The 21,072-nt window shown below is 44.5% G+C and overlaps 1 protein-coding gene across 2 annotated transcripts in view; it reads left to right on the forward strand.

The window, feature by feature from the left end:
* The window catches only part of LOC135512371 (Golgi-specific brefeldin A-resistance guanine nucleotide exchange factor 1-like), a 128,684-nt gene that overhangs the window by 82,370 nt on the left and 25,242 nt on the right, over positions 1-21,072 (forward strand). Inside the window, exons 5-19 of one of the 2 annotated variants that reach the window (XM_064934354.1) lie at positions 363-481; positions 935-1,043; positions 1,479-1,539; positions 7,681-7,735; positions 11,460-11,607; positions 16,499-16,689; positions 16,795-16,975; positions 17,214-17,425; positions 17,523-17,621; positions 17,773-17,967; positions 18,215-18,410; positions 18,559-18,696; positions 18,811-18,899; positions 19,109-19,311; positions 19,603-19,726. In XM_064934354.1, the coding sequence (XP_064790426.1) occupies positions 363-481; positions 935-1,043; positions 1,479-1,539; positions 7,681-7,735; positions 11,460-11,607; positions 16,499-16,689; positions 16,795-16,975; positions 17,214-17,425; positions 17,523-17,621; positions 17,773-17,967; positions 18,215-18,410; positions 18,559-18,696; positions 18,811-18,899; positions 19,109-19,311; positions 19,603-19,726 (2,120 nt within the window). The remainder of the gene's footprint in view (positions 1-362; positions 482-934; positions 1,044-1,478; positions 1,540-7,680; positions 7,736-11,459; positions 11,608-16,498; positions 16,690-16,794; positions 16,976-17,213; positions 17,426-17,522; positions 17,622-17,772; positions 17,968-18,214; positions 18,411-18,558; positions 18,697-18,810; positions 18,900-19,108; positions 19,312-19,602; positions 19,727-21,072) is intronic. The other variant, XM_064934355.1, reaches the window with a different exon arrangement.

The following is a 21,072-nucleotide window of genomic DNA, read 5'->3' on the forward strand; positions in this document are numbered from 1 at the left end:
AGTATTGACATCTGGTAAGAAGATGGCAATATCAATGTGCATTCCTCTCAATAATAACATCCTCGACCTGCCTGCTTTGAACTGGCCTCCATGCAGGGGATACTGCAACACTTGCTAGCGGCTAACAATTATTTCACTTCCTCTGTTCTATCTTGTTTTGAATGACAATGCTATCCATATTTGAACATTGTCGTGTGCCTCACAAACTTCCAAATGGAGTTGTCACTTAAATTCAGCTGAATTCAGCTGAGTGAAACTTGGCAGACTTGAGGCTTGAATGAGCAGTGTTATGTTTAAAAAAAATGTCCGCTGATTTCTAAGGAGATGATCACATTGGCCATCTTGTTATCTGCCCTGTGCAGATGCTAACCACGAGGCGGCGACGGAGGCCATCGAGAACATGGCGGATGCCGTCACACACGCCAGATTCGTAGGGACGGACCCCGCCAGCGATGAAGTAGTGCTCATGAAAATCCTACAGGTAATCGTGCACCAGACGATCATCAATCAAACAAGCGCAAGGCCTCCATCTCAAATGTCACCCTTTTCCCAGTTTACAGTAGTGCACATATTAGACACTGCACTATATGGGGAATGGGTTGTCATTTGAAACTTTCTACAAGTGTATTACATGCATGAATACCCTGGCTGGATTCCCTTTGAGGTTGAACATGTACTGTATGATGGCATACCTTTTAAACAGAGGAGGCTGGTGGGAGGAGCTGTAGGATGGGCTCGTTGTAATGGCTGGAATAGAATAAATGGACGGTGTCAAATGGGGTTTCCATGTGTTTGATTCCGAACATTCCATTCCAGCCATTACAATGAGCCCGTCTTCCTCTGCTCGTAAAAGCCCATGTGGAACTGAGGTGGCAACCCTGAATGTTACGCTTGCACACACTCGCATGTATACACGCTGTTTCTGCCTTGACAGGTCCTGAGGACTTTGCTGCTCACGCCCGTAGGAGCCCACCTGATCAACGAGTCTGTGTGTGAGATCATGCAGTCGTGTTTCCGCATCTGCTTCGAGATGCGCCTCAGCGGTGAGTTCTCCATCTCAGTAATTCTCCCAGTGATTGATGCACCTGGAAGGAACTGCAGCAAGTCCACATGCTTTGCTAGAAAGACACACAGCTGTATTTTTATGAAGCTTTTCCAGGGGAAAAATTCTGGAACTCATGGATATGAACCTGATTCTCACGTTTAGCTTCCATGGCCTCCGGCATCTTCATCACTCCAGCCTAACATTTTGATGAGCTCTACCACTCAACTACAACTTTCACCCCCTTCAGGCATTAGTAGTTCACAACCCCCCCCCCTACCTCCAAACCCTCCCTCAGTCCCTGAGCTGTGCTTTAATAAAATGCCCTCCTTATTCAGGCCAAACATAGACATACAAGAGGTCCCAGCCTGGCCTCTTTCCTCTTGTCCTCTGGGCTCTAATGGCACCTCCTCTGTTTGTTTTGCCCTCTCCACAGAGCTCCTGAGGAAATCAGCCGAACACACACTGGTGGACATGGTGCAGCTGCTGTTTTCCAGGTAACGGGAAGGGTGGGGAGATATATGTGTGTGTGTGTGAGACAAGCCCAAGCCTCCACACCGTACACTGGGACTGGAAAACTTCAGGAAATTAACTTCCAGTTTGTCTATAGAGAACCCTTTCAATTAGGATATTGGATTAGAGCGCCTACCATGAAAACCACTGGGAGGGAAAGTTGTAGGGTTAGGGCTTACCTCACTGTGCTGTGTGTAAATTACAAGTCTGTTTAATTTTACAAGTTGCTTCATAATCAATGTCTGACTTTTTAGTATGAAGGTCATTTGGTGAACTTAAACTCCAACTGAAAATCCCAGTCCTCGTCATCAGACGTGTGAGCCATTGGCTCTGTAAATGTCCATGTTAAAGCGCCAATGATAATCATTCAAGCTTTTTTATGCAAAAGTCAGTTTACCATCTACTAATAATGGTATAATCCCTGTCAAGCCTCAATTGGAATTATCATTAAATACAATGCCTTCAGAACGTTTTCATACCCCTGGACTTTTTGAGATTGAGATTTTGTCACTGGCCTACACACAATACCCCATAATGTTAGTGGAATAATGTTTGTTTTCTTTACATTTTTATAAATTCATAAAAAATGAAAAGCTGAATTGTCTTGAGTCTATGTATTTAACCCCTTTTTTATTGCAAGCCTAAATACACTACATGACCAAAAGTATATGGACACCTGCTCGTCGAACATCTCATTCCAAACTTATGGGCATTAAAATGGAGTTGGTCCCTCTGTTGCTGCTATAACCGCCTCCACTCTTCTGGGAAGGTTCCACTAGACGTTGGAACATTAGTGCAGCCAGTAGCCTTAGTGAGTTCGGGCACAGATGTTGGGCGATTAGGTGTGGCTCACAGTCGCCGTTCCAATTCACCCCAAAGGTGTTTGATGGGGTTGAGGTCAGGGCTCTGTGCAGGCTAGTAAAGTTCTTCCAGACCGATCTCGACAAACCATTTTGGATTTTTACGCACTTCAGCACATGGCGGTCATATTCTGTGAGCTTGTGTGAGCTACCATTTCACAGCTGAGCTGTTGTTACTTCTCGAAGTTTCCACTTCAAAATAACAGCACTTAAAGTTGACCGGAGCAGCTTCTAGCAGGACAGAAATTTGATGAACTGATTTGTTGGAAAGGTGGCATCCTATTATGGTGCCGTGTTGAAAGTCACAAAGCTCTTCAGTAAGGCCATTCTACTGTCAATGTTTGTCTTTGGAGATTGCATGTTTGTGTGCTCGATTTTATACACCCGTCAGCAACGGGGGTTGCTGAAATGGACGAATCCACTAATTTGAAGGGCTGTCCACATACTTTTGTATATATTGCATTCAGAAAGTAGTCAGCCCCCTTGACTTTTTCCACAGCCTTATTCGAAAGTGGACTAAATAAACATTTTCCCTCATCAATCTACAAACAATACCCGATAATGATGAAGCAAAACAGGTTTTTAGAAATGTTTGCACATTTATAAAAAATATATTTTTAAAAAATATCTTATTTACATAAGTATTCAGACCCTTTGCTATGAGACTTGAAATTGAGCTCAGGTGCATCCTGTTTCCATTGATCATCCATGAGGTTGAAGGAATTGTCTGTAGATTTCCGAGATGACAGGATTGGGTCAAATCACAGATTTGGGTAAGGGTACCAAAAAATGTCTGCAACATTGAAGGTCTCCAAGAACACAGTGGCCTCCATTCTTAAATGGAAGAAGTTTGGAACCACCAAGACTCTTCCTAGAGCTTCCTGGTCACTCTGACAGAGCTCCAGAGTTCCTCTGTGGAGATAGGAGAACCTTCCAGAAGGACAATCATCTCAGCAGCACTCCACCAATCAGGTCTTTATAGTAGTGGTCAGACGGAAGCCAGTCTTCAGTAAAAGGCAAATAACAGCTCGCTTGGAGTTTGCCAAAAGGACTCTGACCATGAGAAACAAGATTATCTGGTCTGATGAAACCAAGATTGAACTCTTTGGCCTGAATGTCAAGCGGCACATCTGGAGGAAACATAGCACCATCCCTGTGGTGAAGCATGGTGGTAGCAGCATCATGTTTGGGGATGTTTTTCAGTGGCAGTGACTGGGAGACTAGTCAGGATTGAGGGAAAGATGAAGGGAGCAAAGTACAGAGATCCTTGATGAAAACTTGCTCCAGAGCACACAAGACCTCAGACTGGTCCTGGAAGGTGAACCTTCGCCCAACGAATCTAAGTACACAGCCAAGACGATGCAGGAGTGGTTTCGGGACAAGTCTCTGAATGTCCTTGAGTGACCCAGCCAGAGCCCGGATCTAACATCTCTGGAGAGACCTGAAAATAGCTGTTTCAGCGACGCTCCTCATCCAACCTGACAGAGCTTGAGAGGATCTGCAGAGAAGAATGGACAAAACTCCCCAAATATAGGTGTGCCAAGCTTGTAGTGTCATACCCAAGAAGCCTCAATGCTGTTATCGCTGCCGAAGGTGCTTTAACAAAGTACTAAGTAAAGGGTCTGAATAATTATTTAATTTAAAGATTTTAAAAACGTATTTTGATTTCTCATGTGGTATTGTGTGTAGATTAATTAGGGGGGGAAACTGTTAAATACATTTTAGAGTAAGCCTGTAATGTAAACAAAATGTGGAAAAAGTAAAGTGGTCTGAATACTTTCCGAATGCACTGTATAGTGTAAGTTCAGGAGTAAACTTAACAAGTCACATAATAAGTTACATGGACACTCACTGTGTGCTATAATAGTGTTAAACATATATATTTTTAAATAACTACCTCGTCTTTGTAACCAACGCAAACAATTTTCTGTAAGGTCCCTCAGTTGAACAGTGAATTTCAAGCACGGATTCAACCAGAAAGACCAGGGAGGTTTTCCAATGCCTCGCGAAGAAGGGAACCTATTTGTAGATTAAGAAAAAAAGCAGACATTGAATATCCCTTTGAGCGTGGTGGAGTTATTACATTTTGGATGGTGTGTCAATACTCCCAGTCACTACAAAGATACAGGCGTCCTTCCTAACGCAGTTGCCGGAGAGAAAGGAAACCGCTCAGGGATTTCACCATGAGGCCAATGGTGACTTTAAAACAGTTACAGTGTTTAATGGCTGTGATAGGAGAAAACTGGTTGGATCAACAGCATTGTAGTTACTCCACAATACTAACCTAATTGACAGAGTGAAAAGGAAGCCTGTACAGAATAAAAATATTCCAAAACATGCGTCCTGTTTTTGTAACAAGGCACTAAAGTAATTCTGCAAAAAATGTGACAAAGAAATTCACTTTTTGTCCTGGAATACAATGTGTTATGTTTGGTGCAATACAACATATTACTGAGTACCACTCTCCATATTTTAAACTATGGCTGCATTATGTTTTGGGATGCTTGTAATCGTTGACTGGGGAGTTTTTCAGAATAATAAAATGGAATGGAGCTAAGCATAGGCAAAATCCTAGAGGACAACCAGGTTGTCTGCTTTCCACCAGACACTGGAAGGTGAATACACCTTTTAGCAGGACAATAGCCTAAAATGCAAGCCCAAATCTACATTGGAGTTGCTTACCAAGAAGACGGTGAATGTTCCTGAGTGGCCTAGTTACAGTTTTGACTTAAATCTGTTTGAAAATCTTTGGCAAGACCTGAAAATGGTTGTTTAGTAAAGATCAACAACCAATTTGACTTGAAGATTTTCGAAAAGAATAATGGGCAAATGTTGCACAATCCAGTTGTGGAAAGCTCTTAGAGACTTACCCAGAAAGACTCACAGCAGTAATCACTGCCAAAGGGGATTCTGACATGTATTGACTCAAGGCGTTGAATACTTATCTAATCAAGATATATTAGTGTTTTATTTTTCAGGATTTTTTTATTTTTTACAAATGTCATTTTTCTTCCACTTTGACATTGCAGAGTATTTTGTGTAGATCGTTAACAGAAAATTACAATTAAATCCATTTTAATCCCACTTTGTAACACAACAAAATGTGTGAATACTTTCTGAAGGCATTGTACATTGTACAGGCATTAACGTATTCAGCGACACTTAGCGTCTTAATTTCCCTCTGCATTCAGAGGTCAACAGGGCGCCAGTCCACTAATGCAATAACATGATTCTCTACCGACTTCAGCATAGTGAGGAAGCATGCCACATCGCTCCCCCCACTCCCTGTCCCAGAGGCCCGTACATTAGACTTCCAGTCACATCGTATCACAGACGAGTGGATGGGCCTGCAGTGCGCCAGACTGTATGATCTGCATATAGATGAAGAAGAGCATCTCCCCCATAAACACACACAGAATTAGCATGGCCAGTAATCCTGCCAGAAATGATCATAAAACCAGCCGGAATAGAGTCGTCTCTTTCTCTAAATGTATTACCCCCCTCCCCTCGCCACCTCAAGATGGTGTCACGGTGTAATTCTCTCTTGGAGGCGCATGGATCTCAGATGAGGCTATTTGATGCAGGATTTGTTAAGAAACGTGGTGTCTTTCACAGTAGAGCCCGTTGATATCGCTAAGTCACCATCAGGACATTCTTTTGTGTATTTGTGTCGTCGTTGGGAGTTGTGTGTCATGCACTGCAGCAGCTTGTTATCATATCTCTTACAACACTGTTTACTAGTTGTCGGATATGCAAATAGAAATGAATGACAGCCATCGTAGCGGCAGGTAGCCTAGTGGTTAGGACTAGTAACCAAAAGTTTGCAAGATCGAGTCCCCGAGCTGACAAGGTAAAGAATCAGTCGTTCTGCCCCTGAACAAGTCAGTTAACCCACTGTTCCTAGGCCGTCATTGAAAATAAGAATTTGTTCTTAACTGACTTGCCTCGTTAAATAAAAATCAAATAAAAGGTGCGTCCATAGTGAAACATGAAAGCCTGTTATTACAACTTTCCTTCCCACAACAACGTGCGAGTACATTAAGGATGTCTATTACGTAGACTCACTCACCCAGCCCCCACCCTCTTGTCCGCAGCTCATCCATAATAAAGACGTAAGAGCCTTGGGCAGCCTGGGCATAATGAGCAGTGGATCTCATTGAGTGCTCAGGAGGAGGCTTAGATTGCCTACTGAAAGTATTATGAATGTTAATCTGTTGGACTCACAGATCAACCAATAATCGAGCTTGCAAGACAACACTCTATTAACGCAGAGTTAACGTCGGGGGGGCCCCCGTCTCCGTGTGTGTGTGTGTGTGTGTGTGGTAGCCAGTGACATCTCATTCGCCGCAAAGCCCAAGAGTCCACAAAGCACAGGGTTCTCGGACAGTGTGTGCGGAGTAGAAACATTACGCTGGACAGCTCATCTCGTCAAGCCACTGAGAAGCTCATCTGGGTTCGGGATGGAAATGCAGGGCCCTCAGACAGATTGCTTCTGTCAGCCTTGTGCCTTATAAGCATTGGTCTCTCTGTGTTTATGGTTATTTTCATGGAGCTTTGGTTGGTTTAACAAGCTTTGTTTAGCAGTTGTCAACTTCTACACCAGCTGTTTTGATTTTACTGTCTGCAAGTCTTTGGGGGATTTAATTGAATTTCATCTAAGATGACAAACAATTTTCCGTTCTTTGTCCCTGCTTGGATATTGACATGCATGTGGTTACACAATACAGATTTTATTTTCAGAGGCGTTAATGAGTCTCCATGTTAGTCTAAACTGCGATATTCAAGTACTGCCCTTTGGTATCATACAGTTTGCAAGGGCTTTACGCCTTCTGTGCTCTTAATGGCCATGTACTCTTATAAGCCTGGTTTCTTCCTGGGTTCAAGTCTTTCATGGGAGTTTTTCCTGGCCTCTGTGCTTCTGCATTGCTTACTCTCTGGGGTTTTAGGATCAGTTTCTTTATAACTGCTGATGTAAAAAGGGTTTTATAACTGCATTTCATTTGATTGATTGCTCTAGCTCTACATATAAAAGTGACTCAACTTCAAATATCCACTGCAAACGGAAACTGCTTTGTTGGTGTGGATAACAGGTTTCCTGTCGACTCACGGTGGCTGATGAATGAATGACCTTGAATTGACGGTTGAGTTTGAATAGGAACAGGAACTCAACGTAGAGGGAGGAGAGGACAGGGCAATGTATCACATAGCTACATTAATGAATGTATAAGTCTGATAATTGACACCCCCCCCTCTTTTTTTTTATAGACTACCCCAGTTTAAAGAGGAGGCCAAAAGTTTTGTGGGCGCCAACATGAAAAAGGTAAAATCAAATTAGGCTTAATGTTGAATGTGCCAGTACTGTCTGGCTATGACTGATTTTCTTGCATCACCCCCTCCCCTTTTCTCCTCCTGGTTCCTGTCATCCCCATGGTGCTGGGAATAATCATTGAACTCTACAGGAATGTCCACCGCAACAACGCCTCTTTTTGCTAGGACTTTGATCCCCCATGACCAAAAAGAAAACTGTCAAAACAATCATAATAATATCTTGTCTTGACGTGTAGAATTGCAACTGCATACCCAATATGCCTTTCCCTCCCTCTGGTTCCACCCATCGTGTTGGCGTGCTTTTCCCAATATCACCGCCATCTCATTAAATGCTGCATTTTTTATTTTATTTGAGTTCCTCTTTACAAAATGCATATTTGCCTGTGTTCCCTCCCACAGATCCCATCCTGTATCCTGAACACACAGGATCTTATTTGTACAGAGCAGCCTAAAAACACCAATCAGAGGGGCTTAGAGAGGGTACTTGTTAAAAACACCTTTCGATTGGCTCTCGACGAGTGCATTGAAATAGGCCAGAGTAGCATGGCTATCTGGAGTGAATGCATGAGAGTGCATTTTAGGGATATTTTAGCATTTTCTTGTAACCTGGGTTTAAAGGAATTTCATATTTCTACAACATAAATTTCACATAAATTATTAACAACTTAAAGAAGACATTTCATTTTGTGGTTAGATTATTTATTTTTATCCCACTAAACTCAATTCGATTTAATTTAAATGAAAATAAATACAGGTTAATGGTTTCAGGCTGTACGACAAATTACGTTATTTCAGACTGTTCATATATTCATACCCATTTCTATATACAGTGCATTTGGAAAGAATTCAGACCCCTTCTCTCTGTCCACATTTCGTTACGTTGCAGCCTTATTGTAAAATCTGTTAAATGCATTTTTCTTTTCCTCATCAATCTACACACAATATCCCATAATGACAAAGCGAAAACAGGTTTTTAGAAATGTTTGCAAATTTATTAAAAATAAGAAACAGATACCTTATAAGTATTCAAACCCTTTGCTATGAAACTCCAAATTGAGCTCAGGTGCATCCTGTTTCCATTGATCATCCCTGAGATTTTTCTACAACTTGATTGGAGTTCGCTGCAAACGGAAACTGCTTTGGTAAATTCAATTGATTGGACATAATTTGGAAAGACACCTGTTTATATAAGATCCCACAGTTGACAGTGCATGTCAGAGCAAAAACCAAGCCATGATGTCGAAGGAAGTGTCCGTAGGGCTCCGAGACAGGAGATGGTGTCCAGAAGGACAACCGTCTCCGCAGCACTCCAACAATCAGGCCTTTATGGTGGTGGTCAGACAGAAGCCACTCAGTAATAGGCACATGACAGCCCGCTTGGAGTTAGCCAAAGGCACCTAAAGGACTCTGACCATGAGAAACAAAATTCTCAGGTCTGATGAAACCAAGATCGAACTATTTGGCCTGAATGCCAGGCGTCACATCTGGAGGAAACATGGCACCATCCCTGAGTTGAAGCATGGGGGTGGCAGCATCATGCTATAGGGATGTTTTTCAGCGGCAGGGAATGGGGACTAGTCAGGATGAAGGGAGCAAAGTACAGAGAGATCATTGATGAAAACCTGCTCCAGAGCGCTCAGCACCTCAGACTGGGGCGAAGGTTTACCTTCCAAATGGACAATGACCCGAAGCACATAGCCAAGGCAACGCAGGACTGACTTTGGGATGTCTTTGAAAATCCTTGAGTGGTCCAGCCAGAGCCCGGACTTGAACCCGATTTGAACATCTCTGTAGAGACCTGAAAATAGCTGTGCAGCAATGCTCCCCATCCAACCTGACAGAGCTTGAGAGGATCTGCAGAGAAGAATGGGAGAAACTCCCCAAATACAGATGTGCCAAGCTTGTAGCGTCATACCCGAGGAGACTCAAGGCTGTAATCGCTGCCAAAGGTGCTTCAACAAAGTACTGATTAAAGGGTCTGAATACTTATGTAAATGTGATATCTACTTTTTTTTATTTTTAATAACTTTTCAAAAAATTATTAAAACCAGATTTTGCTTTGTCGTTATGGGGGTATTGTGTGTAGATTGATGGGGGGAAGAAAACAATTGAATCAATTTTAGAATCAGGCTGTTATGTAACAATGTGGGAAAAAGTCAAGGGGTCTGAATACTTTCCGAATGCACTGTATGCATCGTGTGGTTTGGATTGGACATTTCCCTGGCATTTCTGATTTAGCTTCATACCACAAACAGTAGAGAAGAACACAAGTGACACTTTTATTTCACAGTCATACCCCATCAAACCTAGACTCCATGTGTACAAATACAAATGTTGATGGGCACCAGAAATATCAGCTTGGGGTCTCCCGAGTGGCGCAGCGGTCTAAGGCACTGCATCACAGTGCTAGAGGCGTCACTACAGAGCCGGGTTCAATCCCGGGCTGTATCACAACCGGCCGTGATCGGGAGTCCAATAGGGCAGCACAGAATTGGTTCAGCATCGTCCGGGTTAGGGGAGGGCTTGGCCGGGGGGCTTTACTTGGCTCATTGCGCTCTAGCGACTCCTTGTGGTGGGCTGGGCACCTGCAGGCTGACTCCGGTTGTCATTTGAACAGTGTTTCCTCCGACACATTGGTGCAGCCTGCTTCCGGTTAAGCGGCCGGTGTTAAGAAGCGCGGTTTGGCGAGTCGTGTTTTTCCAAGGACGCATGACTCGACCTTCGCCTCACGTGCCTGTTGGGGAGTTGCAGCAATAAGACAAGATGGAGAAAAAGGGTGTAAAAAAAAATGTCAGCTTGAGCAGTTACAATGTGAAATTTGCTGTTCTGTCTGATTGCCTGCCCTTCACTGTGCTGTCTGGTTTGGCCTGCTCATTTGTGAATGTCTCCGTATGGATCCTGCCTGTGTCGACCCCCCCCCCCCCCGTAACCCGCTACCCTCTTCCCCAAACAAGCCCATCCCGGTGGGGTTCGCATGGTACTCTGTTTGAACCCCCCCTACACCCCATGCATCACTGAGTGAGTTCCTTGTCTGTGTGCTGCTGCTGACATGTCGTCCATCACTAATCACGGGCACCTGCCCCCTTCTCTCCTGAGGCTTACAATATGTTGTGGAAAAACAAACGATTGCAGGTAAGGAGATGACTGGTGACTCAGTTGGAGAATGACCATCCCTCCTCCTCATCTTCCCTGCCCCTCCTGTCCTCTTATTCTGAACCCACTAACCACCCACTTCTAAAGATTCATACACAATGCAATTTTTTTTAAACCAAAATACAATTTGCATATGTATTGATGTAGTTAGATTCATTATAAAGTGTTGGAGTACACTAACAAAACCATGCCATGACCTTTTTCATTGTGGCTGCTTGAATTTGTTTCTTGTGTTTAATCCTGTGGGACTTTTTGTTGAATTTTCTTATTCCACCTTCATACAGATATTGTATCTTGCAATTGGGGTGACTGCTATGCAATCTCATCTGTTAGTAAACAGTGTTGTTTTTTCAGACGTCTGTGTATAACTTTCTGTTTTAAGACTGTTATACTGGGGCACTGTCCAAATACTGTATGGAAAAGGATCCTATTACCTTTAAAAGATTAACCTGATTACCATCATCTGTACAATATATGATGATATTACAACACCCTCTAGCCAAGTGCACATCCAGAGGTTTTGTGTATTTGTGTACTGACTGTGTTTGTTCTACCGGTTTTAGCTGAAGATGCGTGCTGGTGGGATGAGTGAGTCGTCAAAGTGGAAGAAGCAGAAGCGCTCGCCCCACCCCCCCCGCCACATGGTGCGAAGTGCCTCGGGCGGATTGGAGCAGGCCCCTACCACCACCCTCAGCAACAACGACCTCTCTGGTGAGACTCATTCTTGTAAAAAAAGAAACGTCCTCTCACTGTCAACTGCGTTTATTTTCAGCAGTCTTAACATGTGTAAATATTTTTATGAACATAACAAGATTCAACAACTGAGACATAAACTGAACAAGTTCCACAGACATGTGACTAACAGATATGGAATAATGTGTCACTGAACAAAGGGGGGGTCAAAATCAAAAGTAACAGTCAGTATCTGGTGTGGCCACCAGCTGCAATAAGTACCGCAGTGCATCTCCTACACATGGACTGCACCAGATTTGCCAATTCTTGCTGTGAGATGTTACCCCACTCTTCCACCAAGGCACCTGCAAGTTCCTGGACATTTCTGGTGGGGAATGGCCCTAACCCTCACCCTCCGATCCAACAGGTCCCAGACCTGCTCAATGGGATTGAGATCTGGGCTCTTCGCTGGCCATGGCAGAACACTGACATTCCTGTTTTGCAGGAAATCACGCACAGAACGAGCAGTATGGCTGGTGGCATTGTCATGCTGAAGGGTCATGTCAGGATGAGCCTGCAGGAAGGGTTCCACATGTGGGAGGAGGATGTCTTCCCTGTAACGCACAGCGTTGAGATTGCCTGCAATGACAACAAGCTCAGGCCGTTGATGCTGTGACACACCGCCCCAGACCATGACGGACCCTCCACCTCCAAATCGATCCCACTCCAGAGGACAGGCCTCGGTGTAACGCTCATTCCTTCGACGATAAACGCGAATCCAACCATCACCCCTGGTGAGACAAAACCGCGACTCGTCAGTGAAGAGCACTTTTTGCCAGTCCTGTCTGGTCCAGCGACGATGGTTTTGTGCCCATAGGCACCGATGTTGCCGGTGATATCTGGTGAGGACCTGCCTTACAACAGGCCTACAAGTCCTCAGTCCAGCCTCTCTCAGCCTTTTGCGGGCAGTCTGAGCACTGATGGAGGGATTGTGCTTTCCTGGTGTAACTCGGGCAGTTGTTGTTGCCATCCTGTACCTGTCCCGCAGGTGTGATGTACGGAGGTATTGATCCTTTGCAGGTTTTGTTACACGTGGTCTGCCACTGGGAGGACGATCAGCTGTCCGTCCTGTCTCCCTGTAGTGCTGTCTTAGGCGTCTCACAGTACGGACATCGCAATTTATTGCCCTGTCCACATCTGCAGTCCTCATGCCTCCTTGCAGCTTGCCTAAGACATGTTCACGCAGATGAGCAGGGACCCTGGGCATCTTTCTTTTGGTGTTTTTCAGAGTCAGTAGAAAGGCCTCTTTAGTGTCCTAAGTTTTCATAATTGTGACCTTAATTGCCTACCTTCTGTAAGCTGTTAGTGTCTTAACGACCGTTCCACAGGTGCATGTTCATTAATTGTGTATGGTTAATTTAACAAGCGTGGGGAAAAAGTGTTTAAACCCTTTACAATGAAGATCTGTGAAGTTATTTAGATTCTTACGATTTATCTGTGAAAGTCAGGGCCTTGAAAAAGGGACTTTTTTTGTTGTTGAGTTTATGAACATTTTCTTTTCACACATTTTATTGTTTTTTTCAGACCGTGTTAGAAACAAGATCGGTGGGATAGACATAGAAGGTAACTAAGGAAGGGCACAGACAGTCGGCCGATACTCGAACTCCTAAGTCGACCGCGTTGTAATAACCGAAAGACATGCATGCCCTGCCCGCCACACATCAATAACAAAATGCCTCTTCGGTAAAGAACAGCTTAGAAAATCATATTTGGTCAAAGGGGGCTTCATTGTATGTCTCTATTAAACTTAAACCTCATAGATATATTAGCATTTATACTGTCATGCATTTTAAAGCGGAGAGATGAATAGCATGGATAAGTCTAGATCAGTGGTTCTTAACCTGGGTTCGATCGAACCCCAGGGGTTCGGTGAGTCAGTCTCAGGGGTTCAGCGGAGGTTAAGACACACATCTGACTCATATGATTCGTGATGACACGCCCCGCTTGGCTGCAGGTGATCACGCTACATCGCTTGGCCTATCTGTGCTGCAGGGAATTTGGTGCGCTCAGTAGTCGACTTGTGACTGCCGTGATGGTACGTCCTGTGATTTCTTTCTTAATATTTTAATCCCTTCATACTTACTATGTCGAGCAAACAAATAAAGTGGTCAGACAAATATGTACAGTATGGATTCACATGTATAACGGAACGTGATGGGAGTCAGCGTCCTAACTGCATGATTTGCAATGCCAAGTTGAGCAATTCTAGTCTAGCACCGGCAAAACTAAGAGAACACTTCCTTAACTTCTTGCGTCGAGCAATCCCGGATCCGGGATTCTATTTATAGCCTCAAGCTCATTAGCATAATGCAACGTTAACTATTCATGAAAATCGCAAATGAAATGAAATAAATATATTTGCGCTCAAGCTTGGACTTTTGTTAACAACACTGTCATCTCAGATTTTCAAAATATGCTTTTCAACCACAGCTAAACAAGCATTTGTGTAAGAGTGTTGATAGCTAGCATAGCTATAAGCCTAGAATTCAGCCAGCAACATTTTCACAAAAACAAGAAAATCATTCAAATAAAATCATTTACCTTTGAAGAACTTCAGATGTTTTCAATGAGGAGACTCTCAGTTAGATAGCAAATGTTCAGTTTTTCAAAAAAATATTATTTGTGTAGGACAAATCGCTCCGTTTTGTTCACGTTTGGCTATGAAAAAAACCTGTATCCAGTTATAGCCTCAAGGAGACAATGAAAAACAGAGCCTCAAAAATCCTACTCATTTCCGTGTTGAAGTTTCATCTTGGTTTTGCCTGTAGCATCTGTTCTGGGGCTCTCACAGACAATATCTTCGCAGTTCTGGAAACGTCAGTGTTTTCTTTCCAAAGCTATCAATTATATGCATAGTCAAGCATCTTTTTGTGACAAAATATTGCGCTTAAAACGGGCACGTCTTTTTATCCAAAAATGAAATAGCGCCCCCATAGATGTAACAGGTTAAGCTGCATGGAGATGGAAAATACAAGAACACAACGCTCGCTGAATTCAAGGAGAAGAGAGCCAGATTCGATGAAAAGGCTACTCTGCCTGTTCTCGGCTTTTTACCCATCAACAAACTGATCCTCACAGCATCGTACGAAGTAGTTTACCTGATCGCAAAGTAGGGCAAACCACACACCATTGGTGAATCACTCATAAAACCAGCTGTGTTGAAGATGGTGAATATCATGCTGGGAAAAGAGGCTGAAGTTAAGTTATCCCAGATTCCTCTTTCAAATGACACCATCAACGACAGAATAGAGGACATGAGCATAGACATCTTGGCTCAAGTAGTTGCAGATCTGATTTCAAGCCCAGCGAAATTCAGCCTTCAACTCGACAAAACCACAGACGTTTCCAATCTAAGCCAGCTTGCTCGTGCGCTATGTGAAAGACGACGTGATAAAGGAAGATTTTTTATTTTGTAAGCCTCTTACAACAACAACTAAGGCAGCCGATGTGAAGAAACTTGTGGATGACTTCAAAGACAACAATCTTTCATAGGATATGGTTTCTGCAGTTTGTTCGGACGGCGCTCCAGTCATGCTGGGAAAAAAAGTCTGGTTTTGGTGCGCTAGTGAAAGCCGATGCACCACACATCATTATTACGCATTGTATTCTGCACAGGCATGTGTTGGCAACAAAAACCTTGCCTCCAAAACTGGCAGAAGTATTAAAAATTGTAGTGGAATGCGTGAACTATGTGCGAACTAGTGCTCTGAGGCACCGCATCTTCAGTGAGCTGTGTAAAGAAATGGGCTCTGAATTCGAGGTACTTCTGTACCATTCTACCATTCGGTTATCCCGGGGACAGGTGCTGAATCGTGTTTTTGCCGTGCGTGTGGAATTAGTCCTGTTTTTGCAAGAGCACCAACATTGTCATGCAGATTGAACTCAGAATTTTTGAAGCATTCTCATTTTAGCGTACATGGCTGATATCTTCGCAGCTCTCAATCAAAAGATGCAGGGCGGTGGAGTCAACATCATCGAAGCGGAGGAAAACCTGAAGGCTTTTCAAAAAACGCTACCGTTATGAAAATGACGAACAGAGAACGATAACTTTGCCAACTTTCTCCTGCTGGACGACTGTGTAAGTAAGATCGAAGATGTATCTGGAATCGGAGACATTTCTGTACCCGCGGAACTGAAGCAAGCAATTGCCACGTACTTAGATGAGCTTGCAAAGTCTCTCGACGGATACTTTCCTACGAGAGTCATATCCAGCATGGGTGAGACAGCCGTTCACGTTTAGTGTTGAGACAACAGATGTTAATGATGAATACCTCGATGAAATCATTGAAATTCAGCAGAGCCAGGATCAACAGCAACTCTTCAGAACAACAACGCTTTCAATGTTTTGGTGTCAACAAATGGTAACGTACCCTGTTATTGCTAAGAAAGCTCTGGAGATTTTCATACCGTTTGTTACCACATATCTTTGCGAGCAATCCTTTTTGAGGATGCTGGACATAAAAATGAAAAAAAGGAACAGACTTTGTTGCGAAAATGACATGAGTGGCACTTGCCAAGGTGAAGCCGCGCATTTCTGAACTGGTCTCTGAAAGGCAACAGCAGAAGTCACACTGATTTGCAGTAAATATTAATTTATGTTTTTGTGTGAAAATAATGTTTTGATGATTTTGTTCTTTGAACACAGTGATGTTGATGCACGATTCATTTTGTGCACCAGTAAAATATATACCTATGTTTTGAATTTGAAAAAAATCATATTTTATTTTTCCAATTAAGAAGGCTTCGGTGAATGCGCATTTGAAACTGGTGGGGTTCAGTACCTCCAACAAGGTTAAGAACCACTGGTCTAGATGATCTTCAACAAAAAAAATGTTTATGTAGCTAACACAGGTCTGTGTGTTTCGACCAGGTGGTGTCCCATTCATTGAGCAGGATAGTTTGTCTGTCTCAGACAGCGTGGCCTCCTCCATGTCCATCCCCACAGACAGTGGCCTGGACACCTGCTCCAAGGCCACCTCCAGAGAGGACCTGACAGACCTGGACCAGAGCAGCTCTGCCGCCACCACCCCTTCAACAGAGCCTGGACGCCTGTACACTCAGGTGGGGGGGACACTGCAATCATCTATGTTATGTCACTTGCATATTCCTAGTCTTCGTTTGTGCTCATTAATGTTCATACGCTGATGTTTCTGTTTCCCCTGCCAGTCTGAGGGTAGGCAGGTGGAGCATGCCCAGTCAGCCTCGGTGGAGTCCATCCCTGAGGTCCTGGAGGACGGAGAATCTGTGACGGAGCATTCGGACTCAGCCTCATTACATGACATGGACTATGTCAACCCCCGAGGAGTCCGCTTCACACCACAGCAAACACAGAGAGACGGTGAGGATGGTGAGCCATCCCACCACCGCCAGCATTGTTTGGATTTCACCCTGTTCCACTTCGCATTTCACCTTGTGTGTCTCCTTATGTCTCTCCTCATGTCTCATCACGTCTCAACCCATGTCTCACAACTTGTCTCTGCGTGTTTCCTTTTATATCCCGTGTCTCACCCCAACCTGGCGTCTCACCCAAATGATGGCTTTGAATCCTCTCCTAACTGTCATGTTTTAATTTCCTAACCTCCCAGGTGCGGCTCTCATCCCCTACTCCCTGCCCTGTCTGCGGGAGCTCTTCCGCTTCCTCATCTCACTGACCAACCCCCATGACCGCCACAACACGGACGCCATGATGCACATGGGCCTGCAGTTGCTGACCGTGGCTCTAGAGGCGGCTCACATCGCCCCCTACCAGTCACTGCTGGGCCTGGTCAAAGACGAGCTCTGCAGACACCTCTTCCAGGTACTGTACACCACAGGTTTGTTCAGGAGGGGAACCTTCTATTGCGTCTGTTCAACACAATACAAGGTAACGACCGTGTTGTTTATTTCTATTTCAGTTGCTAAGTGTGGACCGTATGAACCTGTATGCCGCCTCCATCCGAGCGTGCTTCTTGCTCTTTGAGAGCATGCGAGGACATTTGAAGTTTCAGCTCGAGGTACTTGGGAGTGTTCATCTTCTTTGCATTTGATATTGTCACAATTGTTCACACACTGACTAGTTTGACACACCCACACACAAGCTGAGTCATGTTAAAAACCAGCAGCTGAACAGAGTGACCAACTTAACCACCTTCTCACATTCTGCAGATGTATCTGAAGAAGCTGATGGACATCATCACGTCAGAGAACATGAAGATGCCCTATGAGATGAAGGAGATGGCCCTGGAGGCCCTGGTGCAGCTTTCGAGGATCCCCAGCTTCGTCACCGAGCTCTACATCAATCATGACTGTGACTTCTACTGCTCAAACCTGTTTGAAGACCTCACCAAGCTGCTCTCCAAGGTGGGAACTGATGATGCCTGTTCTCTGGCCACTCACACTCACTTGATGATCACTCCGGAGAGCTTAGGGTGTTGTTTACTTTCTAAAATCTGCATTAGGAGAGTGTCCACTGTCCCGTTCAGTCAAGGCGTAATACTTCATTTGTTTCCTTTTGATGCACACTGTCAGGCTCCATGCTTTTCATTTTCAGGGGAACATTGTTCTCTTTTGTTGATCTATGGTGTGTTTGTGTCATGTTGTCTTGCAGAATGCCTTCCCTGTGTCCGGACAGCTCTATACAACCCACCTCCTCTCACTAGAGGCCCTACTCACTGTGATTGACAGCACTGAGGCCCACTGCCAGGCCAAGGTGCTCAACAGCACCACTCAGCAGGACCACTCAGCAGAAATGGTGTTGGCAGAAGGGGAGTGCTCAACCAACGACCGTACAGACACAACCATGGGTACGCCGATTGCTCTCATACACTTGGTATACTTTCTGCTTTGATGGTCTTATACTATAATGGTCTTTGTCCGTCATTTACATTGACAATGGTTGTATCAGATGTGTATTGAGGGTTATTCATTAATGTATTTCTGATGTGGTTGTAGAAGCGAGCAGGCAGGTGAACAGTGCCAACGGTCAGAATGTTCCAGAGGCTGACAGTGTGCCCCTACCACCTACCAGCGGGCACTTGATGGCAGAGAAGATGAGACTGGGCAGACAAGACCAGGAGGAGACAGAACCAGGTAAGTTTGATTTTAATAACCAGTGGCCAGGACTCCTCAAGCACTGGGTTAGCATTCAGTTTCATAGACATGAAAGAAATTGATTTAAGAGTGAAAATTGTATTTTTATTTTAGCTGAAAAGAAAGAACAAAAAAAGCCACATCGCTTCTCATCTTGTTTACCTGATTCTCAAGAGCTGTTGGACATCAGAAATAAAAAGAAGGTATGTTTTATGATTTTGTTGTGCATCTGTTTTAAATGACTTATGCTTGGCCGTTAATGATGTTTCCACACGTCCTGTAACTCAGACTTTGACATAAACCATGCATTGACAACAATGGCGTTTGAGTCTGCTTGTGGATCTCAAGTTGTGATTCGACCCGCTTTGTGTCGCTAAGATAAAGTGATCATATTTATATTGTACGATTCCAGCTGCTGAACAGCGGCACAGAGCAGTTCAACCAGAAGCCTAAGAAGGGCATCCAGTTCCTGCAGGAGAAGGGTCTCCTCAGCAGCCCCATGGACAACGACGAGGTGGCCCAGTGGCTCCGGGAGAACCCCCGCCTCGACAAGAAGCAGATCGGAGAGTTCATCAGTGACCGCAAATACATGGAGCTACTGGACAGCTTCGTCAAGTAGGAGCTCCAGTCTTCTTCTTATTACCGGGCAGCATGATGTACAACCAGTTGGATCTGCTCCTTCATTGAATTGTACTGAAGCTTGGCTCGGGTTACTAGTGCAGCAATGAATAGTGAAGCAGTGACGTTTTATTTAGTTGAACCCTAGAAATGGTCTTTAATCGCTAGCAATTATAAAATGCAGTACACAAATGGATATGTATAGCTGAGTAAAAAGACCTGACAGGAAACTGAAGAACATACTTCAGAATATCCATATTAGTGAATTATACTCATTCTCACGTGCAGCACATTCACCTTCCGAGGGCTGCGTATTGACGAGGCGCTGCGTCTGTATCTGGAGGCCTTCAGACTGCCAGGAGAGGCTCCGGTCATCCATAGACTTTTGGAAACCTTCACAGACACCTGGCATGTAAGTCAGCTGCCTTACCCCCCCTTGGAAGACTCTCTCTTTTTCCTCACACACATGCACAGGGGCACAGAGAGGGACACACTTATTCCATTACAGCAAGGCAATCGTTGCCACCAACTGTCCCTATCATCATGTAATTACGTCCAGTGGAACTGTGACCCTGATCTGAATCAAGGACAGGGACATTAGTCACTCAGGTAATTGGGGGAACAGGATAAAGTTGCAACTGCAAGGCTGACATAACAGAGCCGGCCTGTCTATCAAGGGCAGGGGGACAAAACCAGCAGGGCCACTGGCTGCTCCTTAAATAACCGGAGAGGGTCGTCCTCGTGACCTGGAAAATATTTTATTGTAATGTCTTTTCGTAGTCTCCCTGTCCATACACAATCGCCTTGAATGAGTTCACAGATATTCTTACTGCACACACACGTCTCTTTCCACTATTGAGCAGTTGTGACTGCACTTTCAGCAGGACAAATATAAATTCAGCAAAAAAAGAAAAGTCCTCGCACCTTAACATGTGTAAATATTTGTATGAACATAAGATTCAACAACTGAGGCATAAACTGAACAAGTTCCACAGATGGGTGACTAACCGAAATGGAATAATGTGTGCCTGAACAAAGGGGGCGTCCAAATCAAAAGTAACAGTCAGTATCTGGTGTGGCCACTAGCTGCATTAAGTACTGCAGTGCATCTCCTCATGGATTTGCCAGTTCTTGCTGTAAGATGTTATCCCACTCTTCCACCAAGGAAATCACACACAGAACGAGCAGTATGGATGGTGGCATTATCATGCTGGAGGGTCATATCAGGATGAGCCTGCAGGTAGAGTACCACATGAGGGAGGAGGATGTCTTCCCTGCGACTGTGGGTTTGTGCCCATAGGCGACATTGTTGCCGGTGATGTCTGGTGAGGACCTGCCTTACAACAGGCCTACAAGCCCTAAGTCCAGCTTCTCTCAGCCTATTGTGTACAGTCTGAGCACTGATGGAGGGATTGTGCGTTCCTGGTGTAACTCGGGCAGTTGTTGCCATCCTTGTACCTGTCCCGCCGGTGTGATGATTGGATGTATTGATCCTTTGCAGGTGTTGTTACACGTGGTCTGCCACAGCGAGGACGATCGGCTGTCCGTCCTGTCTCCCTGTAGCGCCGTCTTAGGCGTCTCACGGTACGGACATTGCAATTTATTTCCCTGTCCACATCTGCAGTCCTCATGCCTCCTTGCAGCATGCCTAAGACATGTTCACGCAGATGAGCAGGGACCCTTGGCATCTTTCTTTTGGTGTTTTTCAGAGTCAGTAGAAAGGCCTCTTTAGTGTCCTAAGTTTTCATAACTGTGACC

Source organism: Oncorhynchus masou, chromosome 24 (assembly GCF_036934945.1).
Source record: "Oncorhynchus masou masou isolate Uvic2021 chromosome 24, UVic_Omas_1.1, whole genome shotgun sequence".
In the NCBI taxonomy this organism is placed as follows: domain Eukaryota; kingdom Metazoa; phylum Chordata; class Actinopteri; order Salmoniformes; family Salmonidae; genus Oncorhynchus; species Oncorhynchus masou.